The sequence below is a fragment of the Hippocampus zosterae genome, chromosome 11, assembly GCF_025434085.1.
Source record: "Hippocampus zosterae strain Florida chromosome 11, ASM2543408v3, whole genome shotgun sequence".
Taxonomy (NCBI): Eukaryota; Metazoa; Chordata; class Actinopteri; order Syngnathiformes; family Syngnathidae; genus Hippocampus; species Hippocampus zosterae.
In genome coordinates this window covers 15,886,324-15,907,018 of record NC_067461.1, presented here as the reverse complement: position 1 = coordinate 15,907,018, position 20,695 = coordinate 15,886,324, and the positions used below count along the sequence as shown (strand labels likewise).

At 43.8% G+C, this 20,695-nt stretch overlaps 1 protein-coding gene across 2 annotated transcripts; it reads right to left on the bottom strand.

Annotated features, from left to right (window-relative positions):
* Positions 1 to 1,256: 1,256 nt before the first annotated feature.
* Positions 1,257 to 20,615, bottom strand: mypn (myopalladin). Of its 2 annotated transcripts, XM_052079454.1 has the most exons (21): positions 20,219 to 20,615; positions 16,879 to 17,940; positions 13,213 to 13,388; positions 12,896 to 12,947; positions 12,443 to 12,803; positions 12,299 to 12,373; positions 12,075 to 12,216; positions 11,427 to 11,450; positions 10,939 to 11,055; positions 10,075 to 10,825; positions 8,161 to 9,171; positions 7,946 to 8,078; positions 7,179 to 7,259; positions 5,253 to 5,474; positions 5,027 to 5,176; positions 4,867 to 4,946; positions 3,323 to 3,449; positions 3,032 to 3,239; positions 2,772 to 2,937; positions 1,709 to 1,842; positions 1,257 to 1,626 (listed from the first exon to the last, which is right to left on the bottom strand). In XM_052079454.1, exons 2-21 carry the CDS (start codon positions 17,937 to 17,939, stop codon positions 1,448 to 1,450), a joined length of 5,250 nt encoding a protein of 1,749 aa, XP_051935414.1. In that variant the 5' UTR covers position 17,940; positions 20,219 to 20,615; the 3' UTR covers positions 1,257 to 1,447. The 2 variants fall into 2 exon arrangements, with proteins under 2 accessions (XP_051935414.1, XP_051935415.1); XM_052079455.1 differs by lacking the exons at positions 10,075 to 10,825; positions 10,939 to 11,055; positions 11,427 to 11,450; ... (5 more) ...; positions 16,879 to 17,940; positions 20,219 to 20,615 and adding an exon at positions 9,632 to 9,729.
* Between the last annotated feature and the right edge of the window lie 80 nt (positions 20,616 to 20,695).

Genomic DNA, 20,695 nt, shown 5'->3' with positions numbered 1-20,695 from the left:
TTAAGCCAGAAAGCGTATGTTTTAGTTCAGGAGAAAGTGTATTTTATAAATCCCGTCATCATCTCCAGATTATTATCAAATGAGCATCATGGTGCCTTTTCGACATGAAACACATTGTTGTTCTCATAATGATGTGACAATAACATGATTGAATAATAGTAACATTTCTAATATTTTCCACATATGTAATTTAAAAAAAAAAGTCTTCACGGTGCTGTTATCTTCCCATTATACATTTATGACTTTGGAACACACGCAAGCGACAGCCAGCTAGTAACTCGACCTGGCAGCTGGTCAAATGAGGCTCACAGTCTAATTGGGTCAAGTAAGGTGAATGCAATTTTATGCCTATTTGAACCTTCTTCCCGTTTAATTGGACTGATTAGCTATGCTTAATTGACTCCTGGCATCTTGTATTTGTTATGAATTCAAGATAATAAGCACAGTCAAAACAAGGCCTCAAAAATCAGATGAAACTTTCGTAAACCCCCATGAAGGTGAGATATCTTGCTCATGTTTCAGATGCGATGTAGCGACGGTTTAGTGTACAGAAGAAACCCTGACTCACTTGAATAAATATCATTTTATTCTCAAGACAAAACTATTTTACAGTGTGCAACATAACCGAAGTAAAATAGTTGCTTTAAAGCTTCCCTCAATATATTTCCAAAGTCACATTGAAATTCTCTTTGTCCAAGGTAATCATTTCAACCGCTCAGATTGCCCTTTTGGCTTCACTTTTGTTTCTGACACTGTACCGTCACAACAATTTACCATAATCTAACTCACTTCCTCATACATTTCAGCTATGAACAAAATTCTTATGTAACTATGAAAAAAAACTCCATTCATCATCACATATGCATACACATGGAAAACAGGCTGTGAAATGGTGAATTGGTAGCCTAATAAAATTATATAAATAATGTTAAATCATCCACCTCATTAAGTGTCTTCCTTCAAATAACTTGAATTATCTTACACTTAATTCAAATAGAAATTACTAGAAGTTTTGCAAGATGAAATAAATGTTGAGAAAAAAGAATTTATATATATATATATATAAAATATATATATATATATATATAGTTATATATATATAATTATATATATATAATTATAATTATATATTAAAGAGAGCTTCATTCTCAACAGTAAAAAAACAAAAAAAACAGCACAAATAAACGTTAATCATTTAAAGGTTTTGGAGAAAATTCAACTCCACCGATGGCTCATGAGCTAAGACTTAGCAAATGTTTTTGTTTTTTTAATATAATGTGTGAAACACTCTTGATATGACTTACGTAAACCGGAATGGTGACACTGTGCTAGCAAGTGGCACAACCATTTCACAACTGCTCTTTGCTCTGAGTGTCTCACGTCAAACTCGTCACGGAAATCCGAGTAGGTAAACATTCAGTGCCCCTCCTGAAGAAGAAGGTTCTCTTCACAGCTCCTCGCTCTCCAGTGTGGCCTCGGGAGGGGAGCTGGAGAACAGGAAGGGGTGTGTCTCCGATGTGGGGAAAGCCGATTTGATGTCGAGTCCTTGGCCTGTGAGAGCTGCGTAGCGGCTGCCCGTACCTGCCGTCTTCTTCATGGGCGCCGGCACGCTCTGATGCCACTGTGCTGAAGGTCACAACAAATGGTGACATGTATAAGCTTCAGTAAGGCTGTCGACAGTTTATCTTGGTGCTGATCACTTTTGTACCATAGATGTCCAGCCTGCAGGTGCAGGCCGCAATCCCCGCCTCGTTTTTGGCTGACACCGTATACCAGCCAGCATCCTCTTTGGTGGTTGGCTGGATGAGGAGGCACACGTATCCTGTGGCATCCTGATGCATGCTGAGGCAGAAGCAGAGTTACGAAACACGCTAGCAACTAGCACCCATTTTTCCAGCTGACTGACAGTGGAGCACAGCATCCATCCAGCGCAGTCAGCTAATGCAGCCACAGTGTTCGAAAGAGCAGAGACTGGCTTGATATTTGATGATTCGATTTTGAATCATTCAAATTTGGCGGGACTGTTCAACAACTCTCTTTTCCGTCAAGTGTCAATTTTAGAAAATACCATATTGGCCCGAATATAAGACGGTGTTTTTTGCATTGAAATAAGACTGAAAAAGTGGGGGTCGTCTTATATTCGGGGTCTAGACATTATACCTATTCACAACGCTAGATGGCGCCAGATATCATTGAAGCGAATGCTGAACTTGACTCCGCAGGCCCCTATCACGAAGAATAAAAATAAAAATAGCGGTAGCACGAAGAAGAAAAACAAAACAATAGCGGTAAGAAAGAAAAGAGAAGAAAATAATAGGAGATAACAGAAAATGGACTAACGTAGCGACATTCTGGAGAAACGTGGGTCGAAGACCGGCTAGGTTAACCGGCAGCTGAGGAGAAGTAATTTACATTTCAAAAACCAGAAGCCATTCATTTACGGATGTGATTGCACTTTAGTTTACATAATGTTCAGATATTAAGATTTGAATGAGGCAAAATAACATGCTTTTTCTCTCAAATATATTGTTATAATCATTTGTTTCAGATGTACTGTAATTATTTTCTGTATAAAATTAATTTGGTGTTGAAAAAGTAATTTTTCAAACTTGAGTATTGAAAAAGAGGGGGTCGTCTTATAATCAGGGCCATCTTATATTCGGGCCAATCCGGTATTTCTTTTTCCTTGACGGTGAAATTCTTCGCGTGTAAACATCTGCTGAATATCATAACAGTAGTATACCGGTAGTCATTTCTATGGTCTCACTGACCTCATTCTGCTCTGTGTTCTGGGAATGGTGTCGTTGTCTTTCTTCCAGAATATAACTGGATGGGGCATGCCCACCACCCGACACTCCATGCGGACGGGGTTCCCCTCGGGGATTCCGACGTTCTGCAACTTCTCCACAAACTGGGGAGGGTGTTTCATCTCTTTCTCTGAAGGGAAAATTCAGGCTTAAAACCCTCCCAGATTTCATAAAAATCACCACTTTTATTTTCGATTCCCTCACGCCAATGGAAATCGGCTCACCCACAACTTTGAGTTCTAGACTGAAGGAGCCCTGCCCTGCTTTGTTGCTTGCAATGCAGGTGTATGTGCCGGCGTCTTTCTGTGTCAGGGGGTCAATGACCAGAGAGTGGACGCCATTTTCCCGCACCAGCATCTTATGGTAAAGATCTGGATAGATTGGCCTACCATTGACCAACCACATGAGCTCGGGGTTGGGCAAACCACTCACCTAAAAAAGAAACAGATCATTTTGAGGGTGGAATTTGCAAATTCAACAGTATGTGAAAGCGATGCTCACAACATGGTACGGACCTTGCAATCCAGCCTGCACACCCGCCCCTCATGTGCTAGCGTGTCTCCTGGAGCCTGGACAAAGTGAGGCTGGAAAAAACGCTCATGGCTTTGCTCTCCCTCAACCTCCTGTATGCGAGTTCGTACCCTAAAATGCGGAGAGGTTGAGGCAAGTCCTTGACATTTAACCCTTTATATATTTGGTTCCAAATCCATTCAAATGGGAAATTCTAGTTGAACCACCAATAATGTGGGCTATAACCTGTTCAACTCAACTCAAAAGAAATGTCATCTTTTCAATAGGGGAAATAATACATATGACTGAAATAATGGAGTTTTGCTTAATTGTTGAGGAGCCTTTTTTAAAAAACTTTTTGTTTACCTTTGTAGCAGAAGCCTCAAGGTTTTGTGCTGAGAATTACAGTACTCCTATTTCAAACTATTCACACGATGCCCTCCTCCTAATTGTGAAAGGCCACCTGAAGAAAAACAGCTCTAAAGCTGCCACCAACATGTTTCACAGTAAGTATGGTGTTCCAATTTGGTGATGAGCAGTGTTTGCGCCAAACATGCTACACCTTTTGGAAATTTGCCCCCCCAAAAAAAGAAAAAGAAAATCAACATTGGTTTCATCGGACCATCATCATCCAGGCATGTGGAAAAATGCGTTGTGGGTGCAATGAAACCATAGCTGAAATGTTGGGCCATAATTCCAAAAGGTATGTTCGCTGAAAACTCGACACCGCTCATCACCCCCTCCAAAAAAACACCGTCTTGATATGAAGAATAGTGGCATCATGCTTTGGGGGATTTTTTTTCTTTAGCTGGACCAAGGGCCGCAGATCGTGTGGATGGATTTATTAACAGTTTGAAACAACAAAAAAATGTCAGGAAAAGCCAATTAGAACATCTGAATCTTCTTTGGAGTTAATCAGAGGGACTTTTAATGGTGGCAGGCGTGTGCTGACTGCCATTGAGTGAGCATTTGAAGGTCATCGGTTAATTCTGAGCATATCCACACCCCGGTTATATGTTTAGTTGCAGTCATATTGACTTTGTGTTTGGTTAAGTTAACCTTTAGCAGCCTCCGGTGGGGAAATGAGCAGTACACGTCAGCTGCTTTGAGTTAATGTCACGGTTCAATGACATGGCTGAAGAGCAACATGGACATGTTGGAGTCTTGGTCCATGGAAAGCTGTTAACAATTTTAGTCAGATGTTGCAAGTACTTTTTGAATGTGGTATTTTATAGTTTTGTCATCAACAATGAATTGAATTGTCCACAAGAGATATTAATAAATTGATCCAAACGGCTGACTAAACCTCTCATCTCACTGGGTATAGCAGTCACATGAATCGCGAGGACAGAACAAAGAAGGTGTGTACACACTCGTACAACCACGTTCAGTTGTTTACTTTGATTCTCAAAAATATTTTTGGAGTTGTACAGTTTACATTCATGGTGGAACACTTTTTGAACTTATTTCTCACAAAAACCTGGCATTTGAACAGGGTTGTAGAGACTTTCTACTACCCAGGCTAGGCGGGATCTGCATTCGCGCTTACCTCTGAGAGTTAATGGGCGTCAGTCGGTTTCGGGGGGGTCCTGTGTGGATTATCAAATGACCCGAACAGCTTATTCTTCCCTGTTGATTTTCAAATAGTGAATCAGAGATGGGTACAGAATGATGAGATTATGAAGAGGAAGCTAAGTGCAAGGTGTAACCTGTGGATTTGCTGCCATGATGGTGTAGTTTCCATCATCATCAGCTGTTGTCGACTCGATATGTAAAGCACATGTGCCATCGCCCTCTCTTATCTTCTTATAATGGATATTTTTCCTCAAGATCTGCTTCCCATCCTTGAACCAGTACACCTGTTGACATGAACGTACGCCGTGTACGTTACGAACGTACAAGTATTGTAACTTTTCGCACCAATCGACGTCTCACCTTCGGAACGGGTATGCCAACAACTTTACAGGTGAAAGTAACAGGTACGCCCTCCATGGCCTTGTAGTTCTTGAGCTTCTTGTCAAAGATGGGCGCGATGCATTTGCCCGAGGGGACGTCGTCATGTTGCACGTCATCGTCTGACTCCTCCACTGGCGTCCGCTCCAAGCGGAACTCGATCTCGCTCATTAATCTCTGCTCAAAATTGGAAACTTTGTATTCCTAAAAAATGGGAAGGGGTGGGCAGGAAATGCTACATGAAAGAAAAGTTAATGTAACTTTTTCTTCGTATAATGTATGCAATAACGCACACAGGCTATCGAAGGTGATCCAAATGTGTATTTTGACTTCAGACCACTTGATTGGAAACATGCCGTAGCATCTGTGATAGAAAGCAAAAAATAAATAAAAGCACTCATGCAGCAAAATGAGAGGTTAAAACAGAGAACAGAATTTAAATAAAAGCACCGTGTCTTGAATATTTTGAATTTTTACTTATATTTCTTTGACTTAGCATAAATAACTCTGACTCATCGGACTACAAAACATAAGAGAAGAAAGAAGATTTAATTGCATTCTAAGTCCTTTAAAACGAGCCGTTTTTTGTTTTGTTTTGTTTTATGTCATGTTTGGGATGCGGACATATATGCCTAAAAGAAGAAAACGGACAGTTAGGACGGCAGAAAAAATCGTTGGCACCGCCCTACCCACTCTTGAGGACTTGCACACTGCAAGAATCAAGACAAGGGCACGGAAAATCCTCCTGGATCCCCCACACCCTGCCCACCACCTTTTTCAGCCACTCCCCTCAGGCAGACACTACAGATCCATGCGCACCAAATCCAGTAGACGCTTAAACAGCTTCTCCCCTCTAGCCATTAACTCCTTAAACAGTCACTGACATAGTCACTCTTCTTGCACCACAAAATGGTACTACAAAACTCCTGGTATACTCTAAAATGGTTCAATGATTTTGTTGTTTACGATGATACTAGTGCAGCGTGTTATACCGGAGACAAATTCCTTGTGTGTTCTACATACTTGGCCAATAAAGATGATTCTGATTCTGATTCTGATTCTGAAAAGAGTGAACTTTGAAGTCAACCAACAGTGAGTCGTGAGCACAGTGCAGTAGATTTTTTTTTCGTGCAGGTCATATATTAGTTCATGGTTACTTGAATGGTATGTCTTAAGATTGGACAAACCATTCTATTGCATGAGAAATTGTGTCCAAACATGCCCGGCACTGTACGCTGACCCAAGTATCATCATGCTCGCTCCCCGAATCGATTACTGTAATGCACATTGCTTTGGAATCAGTCAATCCTCCATTAAGTGTCTCCAGCTGGTCCAAAATGCTGCTGCTCGCCTCTTGACTGGTACCCGTAAGAGGGAGCGCATAACTCCTACTCTGGCATCCCTTCACTGGCTCCCTATACATTTTAGAGTTCTTTTCAAGATCCTGTGACTTGTTTTCAAGTCTTTTAATGACCCCATGCCACCTTACCTCTCTGAGCTGATCCTTCCCTACACACCTGCCCGGCGCCTCAGGTCTGTGGACCAGACATTATTAGAAGAACTAAACGGAGGCTCAGAGGGGATCGAGCCTTTTCCGTTGCTGGTCCCTCTCTCTGCAATGATCTCCCACTGAACATCCGGCAGGCCCCCTCGCTGCCCATCTTTAAAACCCGCCTCAAAACTCACTTGTATTCTTTGGCATTTGACTCAGCATGACTCAGATTTGATCTTAGTTTTACAGTTTGGTGCCTACTACCATCTTTGTTACTGATTAGTGCTTTATTGTTGTATATATGTTAGTCGCTCCATGTACAGCACTTTTTATGCAGCGATGGCTGTTTCAAAGTGCTCTATAAATACAGTTGAGTTGAGTTGAGTTGAGTGTTTGCAATGAGATTATCCTTGTACCTCATCATAGCTAATGACAGTAGCTGGAATGTTTGGTCCAACAAGGGGTCTGCTCGCTGTTTTCCCCTCAATACTCCGCTTCTATGAGAGGACAGGGATGGATTATGAACTCCCACAAAGACACACAAAACCGACTGAAAGAAGCGCACAGACAAGCTTAGGAAGGTTATACCCGTGCATGGTTACAGTGCGTGGACACGATGGACCAGTGAATCGTGAATTAGGAAGGAAAAATGTTCTACTGATGGCCCACCCGTTAGGGGAATTATTATTGTTATTAATATTATTATTACTACAGACGGTGAGAAACAAGCCAAGTTTCACAACTTCCTTTAAAATGAATTGTGAGCCTTTCTGCGGGGATCAATTAATTACAGAGCAGGTAGTGGTGGAAACTTGAAAATGTCCATTTTAATAAGTACACCTTGAAAATAGCTCTCAATTTTAGTATAAAAATGCAGATAACATTGTTTCTCAGGTGCAAGGTATATCCTGTAAATTTTAACGAGACAAGAGAAATTTCAGTATTTGTACAATTATATTGTTAATTTGCCTAACCCGCTTACCCCTTAATAGACTTTCAAATGCTGAGCTGTTGAAATTGATGAAAACTATAGAAAAAGTGACCTGAGTCTTGCGAATGACTAAGGCTCCTGTTCACATAACTGTTGAAAACCAGACTAAACTCCAGCCTACAATATTGGTTAGTCTAAAATTAGTGATTGCGCACTGTACTACCATTCAATAACCGAAGGGGCGTTTGGTACCTGTTGATAGGCAAAAATGGGAAGATCATCTTGAAATTGCAGTTTTTTCTCAATGTCATAAAGAACAGCATCTTTGCTCTCGCGAGTGATTTCGGTCGATGGCAGGCGTGTCTTTGGTGCCTTCTTAGTGAACCTTAAGAGACAAAAGAAATGTTGGAGAATACCTGACAGCCCATCCACCTCGAGAGTCGTGCACAAAGTCAGATGCAAAGTACCCTGAAGGTGCCCCTTTGGGAAGGCCCATGGAGTTGGTAGGCTGAGGTAACGTCAGGGAAGGCAGGATGGCGCTCAGGAAAGCTACAGGGTTTTGGATGGGGCTTGGTGTGGAAGTGCTGGAGGTGGGCGAGGAAGCCTGTGGAGGGGACTGTGCTCTGATGGTAAACGCGTTGTTTAAGGTCGGTGCCGAACCCGGTGTGGGTGAGGATATGAGTGATGGGGGGCTCGATGGGGACTGGAGCACTCTTGTGGGAAACGTCCTGGTCGGTGGTGAGAATGGAGGGAGCGCTGGCGAAATGGTGGCGGAAGAGTGGAGCGCAGCTGCCAGTTCTTGGAGGAGCGGGACTGGGGATTCGGTAGGAGAGGGGCTCCTGACGGGTGAGAAAGTTTGACCCGTGATGAACTCTTTCGGTCGGGTGTAGTTGAAAGCCTGTGAGGTCGCGGTCAGATTCATGAGGGAAGCGTGGGTGCTTCTCAGGAAAGCAGCCGGAGACGTGACATCCGTTGAAGTCGAACTGAAATTTGACACTGGCTGAGAGGAAAATTGCGCTGTGGCTGCAGTTCTGGTAAGAACTGTTGTCGACGGGTTGACGTGTGAGGCATGGACGGTGGTCATCTGGCTTGAAGGGGCCACGCTGAAAGGAGGAGTGTGGTTGAGCTGTGGCTTAGGTGGAGGCATCGTCACCAGGGAGGTAGTCTTAACCTGCGACGTGGATGGAAAAGATCGCAGAGGGGGAGGAGGGGTGTTGATCGCCGGAGCAGAACTCCGTGACGGTGCAGGGGACGTCGTGGTGTGGGGAGGTCCAGACTTGGGCGTCATTTGTGAGGTATTATGAAGAAAGGTCGAATGGGAATCCCAATTTTCTCTGAGGGAAAAGAGTGAACCTTCGCGAGAGCTTGTGGCCTCTGGTTTAAACTGGATTGAAGGCAGATTGTGGCCTGGGGGTTCGCTTTCCTGCTGCTGCTCCATAAGAACCTGGCTATGAAGGAGCTGGAGCTGCGCCGGGTCCCTGTCAATCAAATACAAGCAACATCAGAGATGAAGCTGGAAAGACACTATACATGGTGAACATGAGGGAGGCACAGTGCTGTGTTCCAGTGAAGTACAGCTGAACGGACCCATAAAGCTCAAAAGGAGTGAGCCAAAGTCAGCATGGAGATTATCTGCCCTTTTAAGGACCACCAACAAGTCGATCACAAAACGACACCGCATAGCCTCAGAACTTTTCGATATGCACACTAAATGGAGTCCGACAGTCACAGTTTACATCATCTTCAACTACTGTTGATTAAATCACCGTCCCGTTTTGTCTTTTGTAAAAACAAGTCAATGATCAAACTCCAATCCAATCCCAAGTAGCAGCGGTAATCAAACTTCCCAGGGTGAGCCACAAGGATGATCGGACACCACACATGATACCGACCCCAGAAACTGCTTGCATAAAATGGAAGAAATTCAAGTGGACTCACAAGTAGAAAATGCCATCCTTTGTTTTGGAGAGCCTGAAGGTCCACATTTGAGGTCTGCCTGCATGGATTCGTGAATTGCGACTAAGAGTGGAACGGAAGGAGGAGTGTTTATATTTGGACTGGAAGAGGAGGCGGAGGATCAAATCTTGATATTTTATGAACTAAAAATAAGATTTGGGTTGCAAAATCTTGTTTTTGTTCGTCGACTGAGGCAGCATTTCTCATACGAAGCATTTTTCATCCGCAGAGTAATGGTATTGTAAATTGCCATAGCATAACATGCCGGTGTTTAAAAATACCGTCTTGTGAATGACAAAAATGAAATAGTTTTCAGCATTTCTACTGGATCCTGACCAAAGTTTTGGGCAAAGCGACTCTTTATTGTGAATTGCTTTAGAGCTTTATTTTGTCATCGCAAATCTAATCTTATCATCTTTACTTACAATCTGGGTTTTGCCAGCACTGGTGGTGGTCCTTTGTTGACCTGTGCATCAGAAGCGTCTTCAGCAGGTGGAGCAGATATCTCACTTTGCTCACCCTCCTCATCCTCGGGTAGTTTGAAATGTACACGCAGTCCGACTCTGGAGCTGGAACGGGAGTCTTTGTGGTTTGTCAGGACCCCTGACTTCAGGCAGGAGTTAGGAGGTGGATTGGGGAGGGCCAACGGAACAGATGCCCCATTTTGATGATTAGAGGCTGCCTTGTAATTGGAACTTGCGTCAGGTGATGTCAACATCGCTCTGGATGCTTCCTGCTCCACCGCAGGTGGTGCAGTGTAAGGTTTTGGGTGTGGAGCCTGTTGTCCTGTGCTCGCTGGAGGCTCCTGGCGAAGGGTGTGAGGGTCTAAGGTCGGGGTGCTAACGCTGCGAGGGTTGAGAGTGGGGCCACCGGAGAAGCCGTTGGGGTCCAGACCATGTATGCTGGTTCGTATAGTGTCCGGACGCAGCATGCTGGACTTGTTGGGGTGCAGACGAAGGGTGCTGGTGTTTAAGGGGTCCAAACGTAAAGTGCTATTGGCCAATGGATCTAACCGGATGGTGCTGGCATGGGGCTTGATGTTATTGGTCAGAGCAATCTCTGTTTGAGGTTTTACAGGAGGGATGCAGAGATCTGATGCGGAAGGTTCTTGGACTCGACTGGGCTCCACAGTTAAAGTACAAAAAGGCCTAATTGCATGGTTGCTAACATCATTTGCTGCAAAATAAATAAGATGAGAAATCATTAAAAAGAGTACATTCATTGAGTGTACTGACATCCGACTAATATGATACCATTGTTCTTTTTCCAATATAAAACAGAATTATTACCTTTGACCTTGAGTGTTGCAGTACTGGACGTTTTTCCATAGTTGTTGCTTGCGGTGCAAGTAAACATCCCAGAATCTTCAGTAAAGACTTCAGCGATGACCAATGTACATATTTCCTCTGGAGAAACAAAAGTGATACTCACACGATTACATTGCTCGGACGGGATTGCTGTTCAGAGTCTTGCCAAAGTAACGCTGACAGCTTCTTTGTACGTGTCGATGAGTCCATTTGAAGCTAAGGCAGGTTGAAATGATCTGCCATGGTGGTTCGACACAGGATGAGAGACTCCCTTATAAGGTGCACAAGCACAGGAAAGCAGCCCTGGCTTGTGTACAGAAGAGGAGCAGAAGTCTCCACCAAGGACTAAACACTTCAGAACAGGATGTCTGAACACGGCATGATAAATTCCTACGGTAACAGTTATATTTTACTGTATACGATTCCTGAAGAATCATATACAGTATATATATATTAAAAAAAAAAGCTACCTGACTCAGCTGGAGATCTGGGCTCTGAAAACAGAAAAGAGCACCACCATTATCAATATGTATTGTAATAACACTCGTTGTAACACACAGATCATCTTGACATTTGGAGATAAGAGATTAAGCAGACTCCAAATGCCTCACTATTGCGCTGCAGGATTTCTACTTGCCGATCATCAGTGAAAGGAAATAATAGTGAGGTAAAAACAACCCCCCGCCCCAAAAATACAAGAAATTTACTGTTTCACTGATAGAGCCTCATTTGGTATAATTTTCAAATTTTATTTCTAAACACTTTTGCTGACATCATAGATTTTACCATTAAAAATTTTGAGGAGGAGCCTATTTTAAGAAATAATGTACAATTGACAGTATTACAAAGATTGCAAAAGCAGGAGAGATAATTGCGAGTTCACTATTTTGGCAAGCGGGATGTTACTTGCTGTTCTTGCTGAACTTTGAGCAAAGTGTTAAAGTCGTTATTAACCAGTGTGGTGGTCAATTTTTCAACATTTGATTAGGTTAACTCAAACAATGACTTTGTAAAAGTACGACTGAAAATCTGCCAATGTGCAATCATTTTCTGTTTGTCGCTCTTTTCAATATCCTAGTGCTGTATTAACTTCATATTTTGTGTCATCCCGTGCTTACTTTTTTGCAGTATTCGAAAATCCGGAGAGTCTTCAATGATTTTTGCCTCTTTGTACCAGTCCACTCGAGGGGACGGCACACCTTTCACACGGCACTCGAGCACTATCAGCTGCCCCTCTGAAGCCACCAGGTCCTGAAGACTCTAGAGTTGTGAAAAAGAGGTCTTATTGTAACATACCGGATCATCAAAATAATAGCAAATATCCTTTTACTGCTTATTCTACCTTTGTAAAAACAGGGCCAGCCATGACGGCTTGTTGGTTAAAATCTTGCTGGGGGTTCAAGCCAGATGTTTGACTCTGGACAAAAAAAACATTTTATCAGGAGAAATGCAATACTAAAGGTAGGAAATGTGTCATGTCTTGTACCTCAAGTCGCGATGTAGGAGCGGCGTTGGGGAGCGGCAGCACCGAGTTTAAAGGCTGTGGTGCGGGTGTGAGCAAAGCAGCCGCAGGCAGCAACTGACCCTCTGCGAGGTGTGCCGGTGGTGACGTCGGAAACACTTGCACAGCCTCCGCTGGATAAGCTGTCAATGCTGCCGATGCTTGGGAGAGCTCTGGGCTTGGAGGTGAGTTGGTTATCGTCTGCACAGGAACTGGGACCTTCGGGGTCACCAGAGGGCCGAGCTCCTCTGGTGGTTCTCTCGTGGTTTGATTTACTGAAGATTCTTTAACTTCTGCGGCGATGTGACTTGATATTGGAGTGGACTCTGACTGTTTTCCCTGCAGGCTTTCAAAATCACAAAAAGACAAAGACTTAGCATTACCAGTAAAGTGCTTTCAACACTTTTAAATGTAAATGGCGAGAATAGCACAACTTACTGGGCTACATGCTCAAAGTGCGGCTCCCCTTCAGAGTCTGAAGAGGATGCGCCTGTGGAATCACACGTGCATTTGAGCATTCTATACGGGCTCTCTAAAACAGGGGTTTCTCCAACTTTTTCAACCACTCCGTGACTATTTTGCCCAAAACGCAATTTGTGAGCTAAAATACCTGCTAAGAAACCAGGCAAACTGAGCGGAATCATTTTCACATTGTGTTTCAAATGACAAGAAATGAGCCTTATGAAACAATTTTACCCATTTGTTCTTGGCAAAAGGTTGATTGCAAATGCACAGTTTGAGAATGACAAAATCACCTTCGATGTAAACCTCAGCCGAGGTGGAGTCAGTTCCGTAAAAGTTAGACGCGAAGCAGGAGTAACGTCCGGTGTCCTCCTCAAAGGCCTCTGTGATGATCAGAGAGTGCAGCTCACCATTGGTGATGATCTGAATGTCGGGGCTGTTTTCCAACTCCTTGCCCTCACAGAACCACCTGCAACTCGGAAAAATGAACAGAACATTTGCATATTTGGAATATTTGGCTTTTTTGGGGGTCTTAATCTCAGTATGATACAATGCGATTCTACACCACTGCCAACTATACATACAAGATAATGGACAGATGGTTAAAGTAATACCGCTTTGACAGTATTGCTTGGGGAAGCAGCTCAAATTTTGTTCGCACGTCAGTTTGTATTGGTTGGCCAAAGTCAATTTATCGATAGCCCAGGCAAGCACACAAATTCTGCAACTATATTGCTGTGTGGATGCCATACTCCAAACATCACTCATTGTGACGACATTTGAGTGATTCCGCTTACACTTTGTTTTTGTGGCGATTTTCTTCCTGTCCCTTTAAAGCTTAAAGCTACAGGCTATACATGGTCTTTGAGGGGCTTTTTTGGCTGAGTTCCAAGTCCATCACATAACTTCAATGAGCAAACACTTTCCCTTTTGCCTGTCAAGTAAAGCAGTGCTTCCCCCTCGACCCCCCACCCCCCACCCCCAGTTTAGACAGTCCCGGGATACTGCAGCACTGCATAACAACCTGCACGTTTTGACTTGAAACTTTATCTTGAGGCCCCACATTTGTATTTTTAGGTTCGGCTGTTTTACCTTTTCATAGACAACGATGAGAGGATACATGACATCAGCATTAAATAAATCCACGTGTTCAACTTCAATCACCCAGTGCAATTCATGAGAGTGGGAGTAAATAATTAATTTTCCAATTTACATTTTTGACTCCCCGCATGCAGAATTGCTCTCCGAACAGCCCACAAGAACAAAATTCAAAGAATGTTAGTTCAAATGTTTGGTCTCCAAAACCTTCCAGTGGCTACTGGATGAGCGGAGTTTGAGTTGACAACAATCTGGTATAGTCTACTTATTCATTCCAAAACTATAACAGAAAAGGCACTTCCAATGCACGGTGCAGCAACATGAGCACGAGCCACTCGGAACATCTATTTTCAGATGATGAGTCCCCAAGCTTTCGAAAAATCCAGCCAATAATCAAAGAGGAATGAAATGGGCACGTGGCGAGACGCTGAGAGCTTGACATGGGTAAATCTGATTCAGCGCTGTCATCAAACTTTTGTGATGCCACTCAATATGTACAATTGTGATTTCCCAGTGAAGGTATACCGGAATTCCTTTGCATGCCTCACTGGAATAGACTCACTGCAGGATGTTCTGCTACACGAGAGTCATTTGTCATGAGTAAGAGTCTAAAATAAAAGCATGAGTAGTAAAGAGGATGGTTGGTGTGCTCCTCACTGCACCTGTCAGAGCTATTTTCCTCCTGCGGCTCCGAACTAGCAAGGAGATTCCCCTCACCAAACTCACATCGCACTAAACTTCTCGCGCACGCCGATACAACCAAACACATCGACGAGAAATGTCAAATCAGTCACGAAACAGTCCTAATGAGCGTTAGCACGAAGGATGAGGTTCATAGAATGAAAAAAAAGTTTCAAGAAATATCTTAGACTTAAAATAAAACACCTTATGCCAAAGATGAAACTACATTAACGAAGAAACAATGTCAAGTTTCCACTAAAGAGCAAATAAACCCTCTTACCCAAGTGCTGCGCGTGTTCATGCGACTGCCAAGAGCTCACTCGGTTCCATTATCAGGCGAGACGACAGCTCGCACTGCCAGTCCAGTCTAAAAATGGCCAAGCGCTTGCATTCTCCCGGCACAAGTGTATGTTAGTGCTTCAACAATGCTCAGTAGGACTAACAAGACCATGCCCCCTCCCCTCAGCCTCGCCTATACCTCGTCTGCATGCTGCCCAGCCTCGAACGTCTTCACGTGACCCCTTCGTGGCATTTTCCAAACCTAAGTCTATGCTTACCCTAAGTAAAAACTGAAAATGTTTGCAGAGTGGAACCTTTATAGTTAAGGACCCCCTAAATGTTTCTTGAGCAATATTTTTGGAGGGGAAGAAAAAAAAAAGACAAATTACAAAAGGAGGACCATGAGGGGTCTCAAGTGAAGAGGGGAGTAGATACTACACTGGAAGTTTCATGTTGTAAATGGAAGCGATAAGGTTGAGCATTTTTTTTTTCTTATTATCAGTCTACTTATAATGGTGCTTAGCTTCTTTTTACACCTGTCATTCAACAAAAAAAAGTCAAATGATGACATTCATCTTTGACAGGACTCATCTTCACATTACGCCCTCATTTTTACTCTATGGTTAATATTGAGGGTTGAATTGTTTTTATGTCTTACTATTAGCTATGTTCAATTTCTTTATACAGGGTGACTGTTGGGAAATTGGGAAAATGTTGCCGAATCAAGCCCATGCCCAGCCCAGAATGGATTCTGTTCACCCTAAAGATGGATTTTTACTGTAGGCTCAAGTGGCTAATTCTAATTTAATGCCCATATCAGATTTTTGAAAAATATATTCTGATGCACAATTTCAACACAATGGTCCGTATCCTGAATCCAAAGTGCACATAAATAACTACACCAGCATCATCACCACCAAGAGGCAACACATACGGCAAAAGCGATAATAATACAAATATGAATCACTCCATTTCTACGCCACAGGAATCAGCAAATACAGCATGTATCAGACTTTTAGACAAGACAGCCGTGGCAGACGAAAAAAAAACGTTTTTTCTTGTCTGCCATGGTGCGTATCCAAATGATGCCACTTGAGACGAACAAATTGGAATTATGTTATTTGAACCATGCAGCGCAAATCCAGTCTTAGAGGTTGAATTTTGTATTCAGATTAGGCACTCTAACCATGTCTTTTAAAGTGTGTGTGCGTGCGGGTGTGTGTGTGTGTGTGTGTGCGTGTGTGCGTGTGTGTGTGTGTGTGTGTGTTAAACACACGCTGTATAAATTTAACTTTTGCTGGTCTGGATTTTTTGTTTTTTCAGAATGAAAACTCCCGAAATGATTCTCATCTAAACACATTAAATACATGGGAAATTGAAAATGCAAATTTATTTGGTCCCTGTGTGGCAGCTCTGTGAATTTTTACTTTTATTTTGACAGGGTTGATCTGAGTTCTCGCAAGTTCACGCACAACAGATTCATTCAAGCATGTTTTGATTGACCTTGCTTTGTGTCGTTCTAGAACAGAAAAGGGAGCTCCTCAAACTGTTTCCAGAATAATACAATTATTTTGCTAAATGAAAGAATTACGAATCAGCAGGAACTACTGACTGATATATGACAGTTTCATTGTTTCCTTGTCGAATCGGGATTCGAACCAAAGTCCCAGATTGTCCATTTACTGTGTTTAATTGGCAATGTCATATAATCCCTCTTTCAGATCTCAGTCAAGTCTTTCTCAGATTAAAGAGAATAAAGAGACTCTGAGCACCAGTACAGTAACTTTTCAGCTTGGTAATATGACACGATGAAGCTAATGCAGATGTAAAACGGATCCTCGGCTATCTAATATTAGAGCTCCTGTCAGAGTGGACTGCCTTGCAGATTTTTGGCTTCTTACCGGACTTCAGGTGTCGGATGTCCTCTGACGATGCAGTCTAACTGGACTTTGCTGCCCTCAGGAACTTCTCTGCTTTTCAGTTTCTGGATGAAATGGGGTGGCTCACATGTTTGTTCATCTGCATCCGATGGAGCTTGTGTCAAAGTGTAATTTTCCGGTGCCTCCGCCTCTTTGGACTCAAATTGCTGCTCCTCAGTAATCCTAATATTCTGTATCTCCACCTGACCAATCCCAGAGTCTGGCTGCATCTCTGACTGGTGGCTAACGATGGCATCGGGTCCATCCTGAGCCAGGTCCGCAGATATGGCCAAGCGCTCCCTGCTGTCTGAGCCGTCAGAGTAAATTTTCCCATCGTTCTGGCTCTTGTTCTGGTTCCGACTCCGATGGCCTTTGCACGCTCTCGGTCGTATCCGTTTGGATGCGTTAGCCTTGAAGAGAGACGAAAGCTCTTCAATAAAATCGGCCGCCTTGTTAAGGAACTCTTTCTTGGACTGGGTCTCCGCCCCAAATGGGGAGTTCCTCACCGACTTGTTAAAGTGGTTTAGACCTTCACTATTGTTCCTCATGGTGTTGTCCTGCGGCGTGGAGGCTGTGTGTGGCTTTTTGTCCATTGCGAGCTTTGGTTGCGTTGTTGGCGACTCAACCGGCTGTGTGGAAGGCATAGTGGAGGAGGGCATATAAGGATCAGGAGGGGGCTTTGTGAGGGGAACAGAGGAAGTTGTGGGCGAAGAAATGGACGCCGAGGCAGACGGAGTGATGGCGGCCTTGACCTGGGGCCTCTCCTCCCGGGGCTCATGTCCGATGGCCTGGCGGGCCAAGTTCACGCTCTTATCCAGCTCTTCTTGGCTGAGGAATGCCGACAGGTCCGGCAATTGGCTTTCATGGAGTCCCGCCGAGTCCTCAGCCTTTCCCTTGAGCAGGCCAAAAATTTGAAGGCGTGACGATGACGCGTCGGAACGGCTCATCTCGCTGTGACGCTGCTGCGCTCGGGCCTCGGCCAGGTAGCTCTCCCTTAGGAGCTGAGAGAGCGACGGTGGCTGCTCAGCTGCGTTTTCTTGCATACTGGGGGGGAGGAATCATAAAAGCGGCAATGAGATTCAATTGCTGCACACGTACAACGTAGATCTCTTCAATCGTGTGGGGGCTAAAGAACGTTTGACATGCACGATTTACATGGATGGCCCTTTAGATGAGGGGCCATCAAGGACATCATTCAGGATTATCTCTTACCCTGGTGACACACCCTCACACCTCAAGCCCAAATCCTCTGACATACGCAACTGAAATCCTTTCACACATCATACTCAAATACACTCACGTAATCTAGTAAACACTGAAATACAATGTGTTTTCAGTCGTACGTGTGAGATAATCCAGAATGATGTCCCTGACGTCACCCCATAGGCCCTTACGGTTATTTCCTTAACTTGACCGGAGCATGTTTGACTCACTGCAAAACCATGGCCTTAATTATTCACTTCACTGTCGATGTAGCACCATCTGCTGAGTGTGTTTGGTCAAGATAATGCAGGGGTGCCCAAACGTTTTGGACCGAAGATTTACTTTCCAAGCAACCACCTTCCACGATCGACCTGTTATTTATACAGACGCGCGATCGCGGTCGACTGGTTGGGCACCCCTGATATAATGGATCATGATACGACTAAAAATGATTTGATCCTCTAATCACCAAAGTTTTATGGTATCTTACCTTTCGCATGTGCAACCATAATGAAAGTAATTGTGAATTGATCCTTCTAACACACTGGTGTCAAAGTCAAGGCCCGGGGCCCGGATCTGGCCCGCCATATCATTTTATGTGGCCCGCAAAAGCAAATCAAGCATATCAAGTTCTATGATGCTTGCTAAAGTCTGAACCAAAATTTCAAATTGTCATATGCAAGCCACAATAATAGTCATTATTCCTGACATCTGATTTCAAAATTAGTTATCCATCAATTTGTTGTAAGCTGTGTATGTAATATGTGGAGGTGATTAAACATTTATATGGTTTCCGCAAATTCATAACGGCCCTCCAAGGGAAACTGTAACTACAATGTGCCCGCGACAAAAATGAGTTTGACACCCCTGTTCTAACAAAAAAGGGGTATTGAAGCCAAAAAACGTCTTGCTTTTGTGCTAGGGGAATTCAACAATTGATATTTGCCTTAGCATTACATCTTTAACAATTTATATCTACTTTCCCCTGCCTCTGTAACTCGAGGGCAACCAGGACAACGATGTGGTCTGCGGTGAGAACAAGTTTGACACCCCTGCTGTAAAAAGATAAAATAAGATATGCTATTAAGATGGAGGGAAAAAATCTGCAGCTACTCCAGCTTCCTTCCACATCTAAGAAACACGCACTTTAGGTTCATTGCAGATTCAAAGGTGTCCTTTGGTATAAATGTGTGTATGCCTGTCCACAGTATTTGTGCAATGGAATCGGCTGGCGACCAGTCCCGGCTTTACCTTGCCTGTCACCTAAAAACTGGGACAGTCTCCAGCTCACTCACGAAACCTAATGAGAACAAGAAATTGGTCTGATGCCATGGATGGATACTGATAAAGAACAACAGCCTGTGTTGACAACATGAATACAGAAGCCGAAGGTAAAAGATCTGGTCAAAAATAGCATTTTATTCTCTGCGAATTTCAGCCTAGTCTTAACAGGTTGTCCGCTTTGACGGGATACAGACTCCCCCGCCCCGCTTCCACACTTCTGTAAAGTTTGCTCTTGCATAATTTTCTGACACTAAGCATGAGCGAGTCTTGGAATACAGACACGAAATAGTGTGCGCATATGCTACTGACACTCAAATCAGTGCAATTGAGCGCGCTGGCGATGCCCTTCCAGCGGACCTGGAGGTGCAGCTGTTGTGTACATTAAACCTTTGCAAAGAGACTCCAAGCCCACCAAGTCATATCTAATAATAGTCGCAGCTCAGTTTACAAGAAGAAAATCAACAAAGAAAAGCAGCTTCCCTCATCTTGCGTGACCTTGTTATCACGAGTTAGATCAGTCACAATACAATCACCAATCAAATGGCAACCAAACAAAGTGATCGGAATGGCCGTAGATCATAGATTTGCCGAGTTAGGTGAAAAAGCACCCGGCGCCTGCTGCGCAAACACAGGACCACACCACTCGGGTGGGGGAACGGGGGTGTTTTGGGTTAGTGTAAATTGAATTAAGCAGCAGCTTTTGCAGTCGCCATCTAAAAGTAGACCGAAGTCCATGTCAAGAGCTTTTTCTGAAGCTCTGCGCAGCATGAGGCTGATGCCAAAGGACACCATGCAGGAATAATGACTTTAAGGGATGTTATTTTTTTTTTTTTACCTTCAGGGTAAGCCCAGCTTGCCTCTGGGAATGGACTTGTGTATCCTCAGGTTGCACCTGTGCTCAAAGTGGGAGATTCCCGTCTTCCACTTGCTGCCACCTAGGAAAACCTTGGGACAGGCAGCTGCCCAGCTTTCCCCTTTTTCTCGCACAGAGTTACCCTTGGCGTTTACGGGGAAATATGAAGGCGAGTAGCTAGGGTAACCTGTCAGGAGTAAAAGTAGCAACATTTGTCAGCGCCTCGGTCGCAGGTTATTTTGGGGAGGCCTAGCCCATATGTCTGGGAGGCGTCTGTGCTCATTGGCCAGCGGGAGCATGCTGGAAAGGGATTCCACCTCTGCTGCTCTGCCAGAGACCACCGTCCAACAGATTTGGAAGTCCCTTTTCCAGCCTCTCACACAACCACAACGTTAACCGTCTCCCTCTAGTGGCACAAAAAAAATCACCAAGAGCAATTCAGTTGTATTGAACTTGAGT

Bases quoted from the DNA above. Each gene is read 5' to 3' on its own strand.
- mypn (XM_052079454.1), bottom strand. From the start codon at position 17,939: ATGCAAGAAAACGCAGCTGAGCAGCCACCGTCGCTCTCTCAGCTCCTA. The intron at 12,804-12,895 runs GTAAGTTGTGCT...TGATTTTGAAAG, and splicing joins CACTTTGAGCATGTAGCCCA to CCTGCAGGGAAAACAGTCAG. The intron at 5,177-5,252 runs GTGAGACGTCGA...TCATGTCAACAG, and splicing joins TTGGCATACCCGTTCCGAAG to GTGTACTGGTTCAAGGATGG.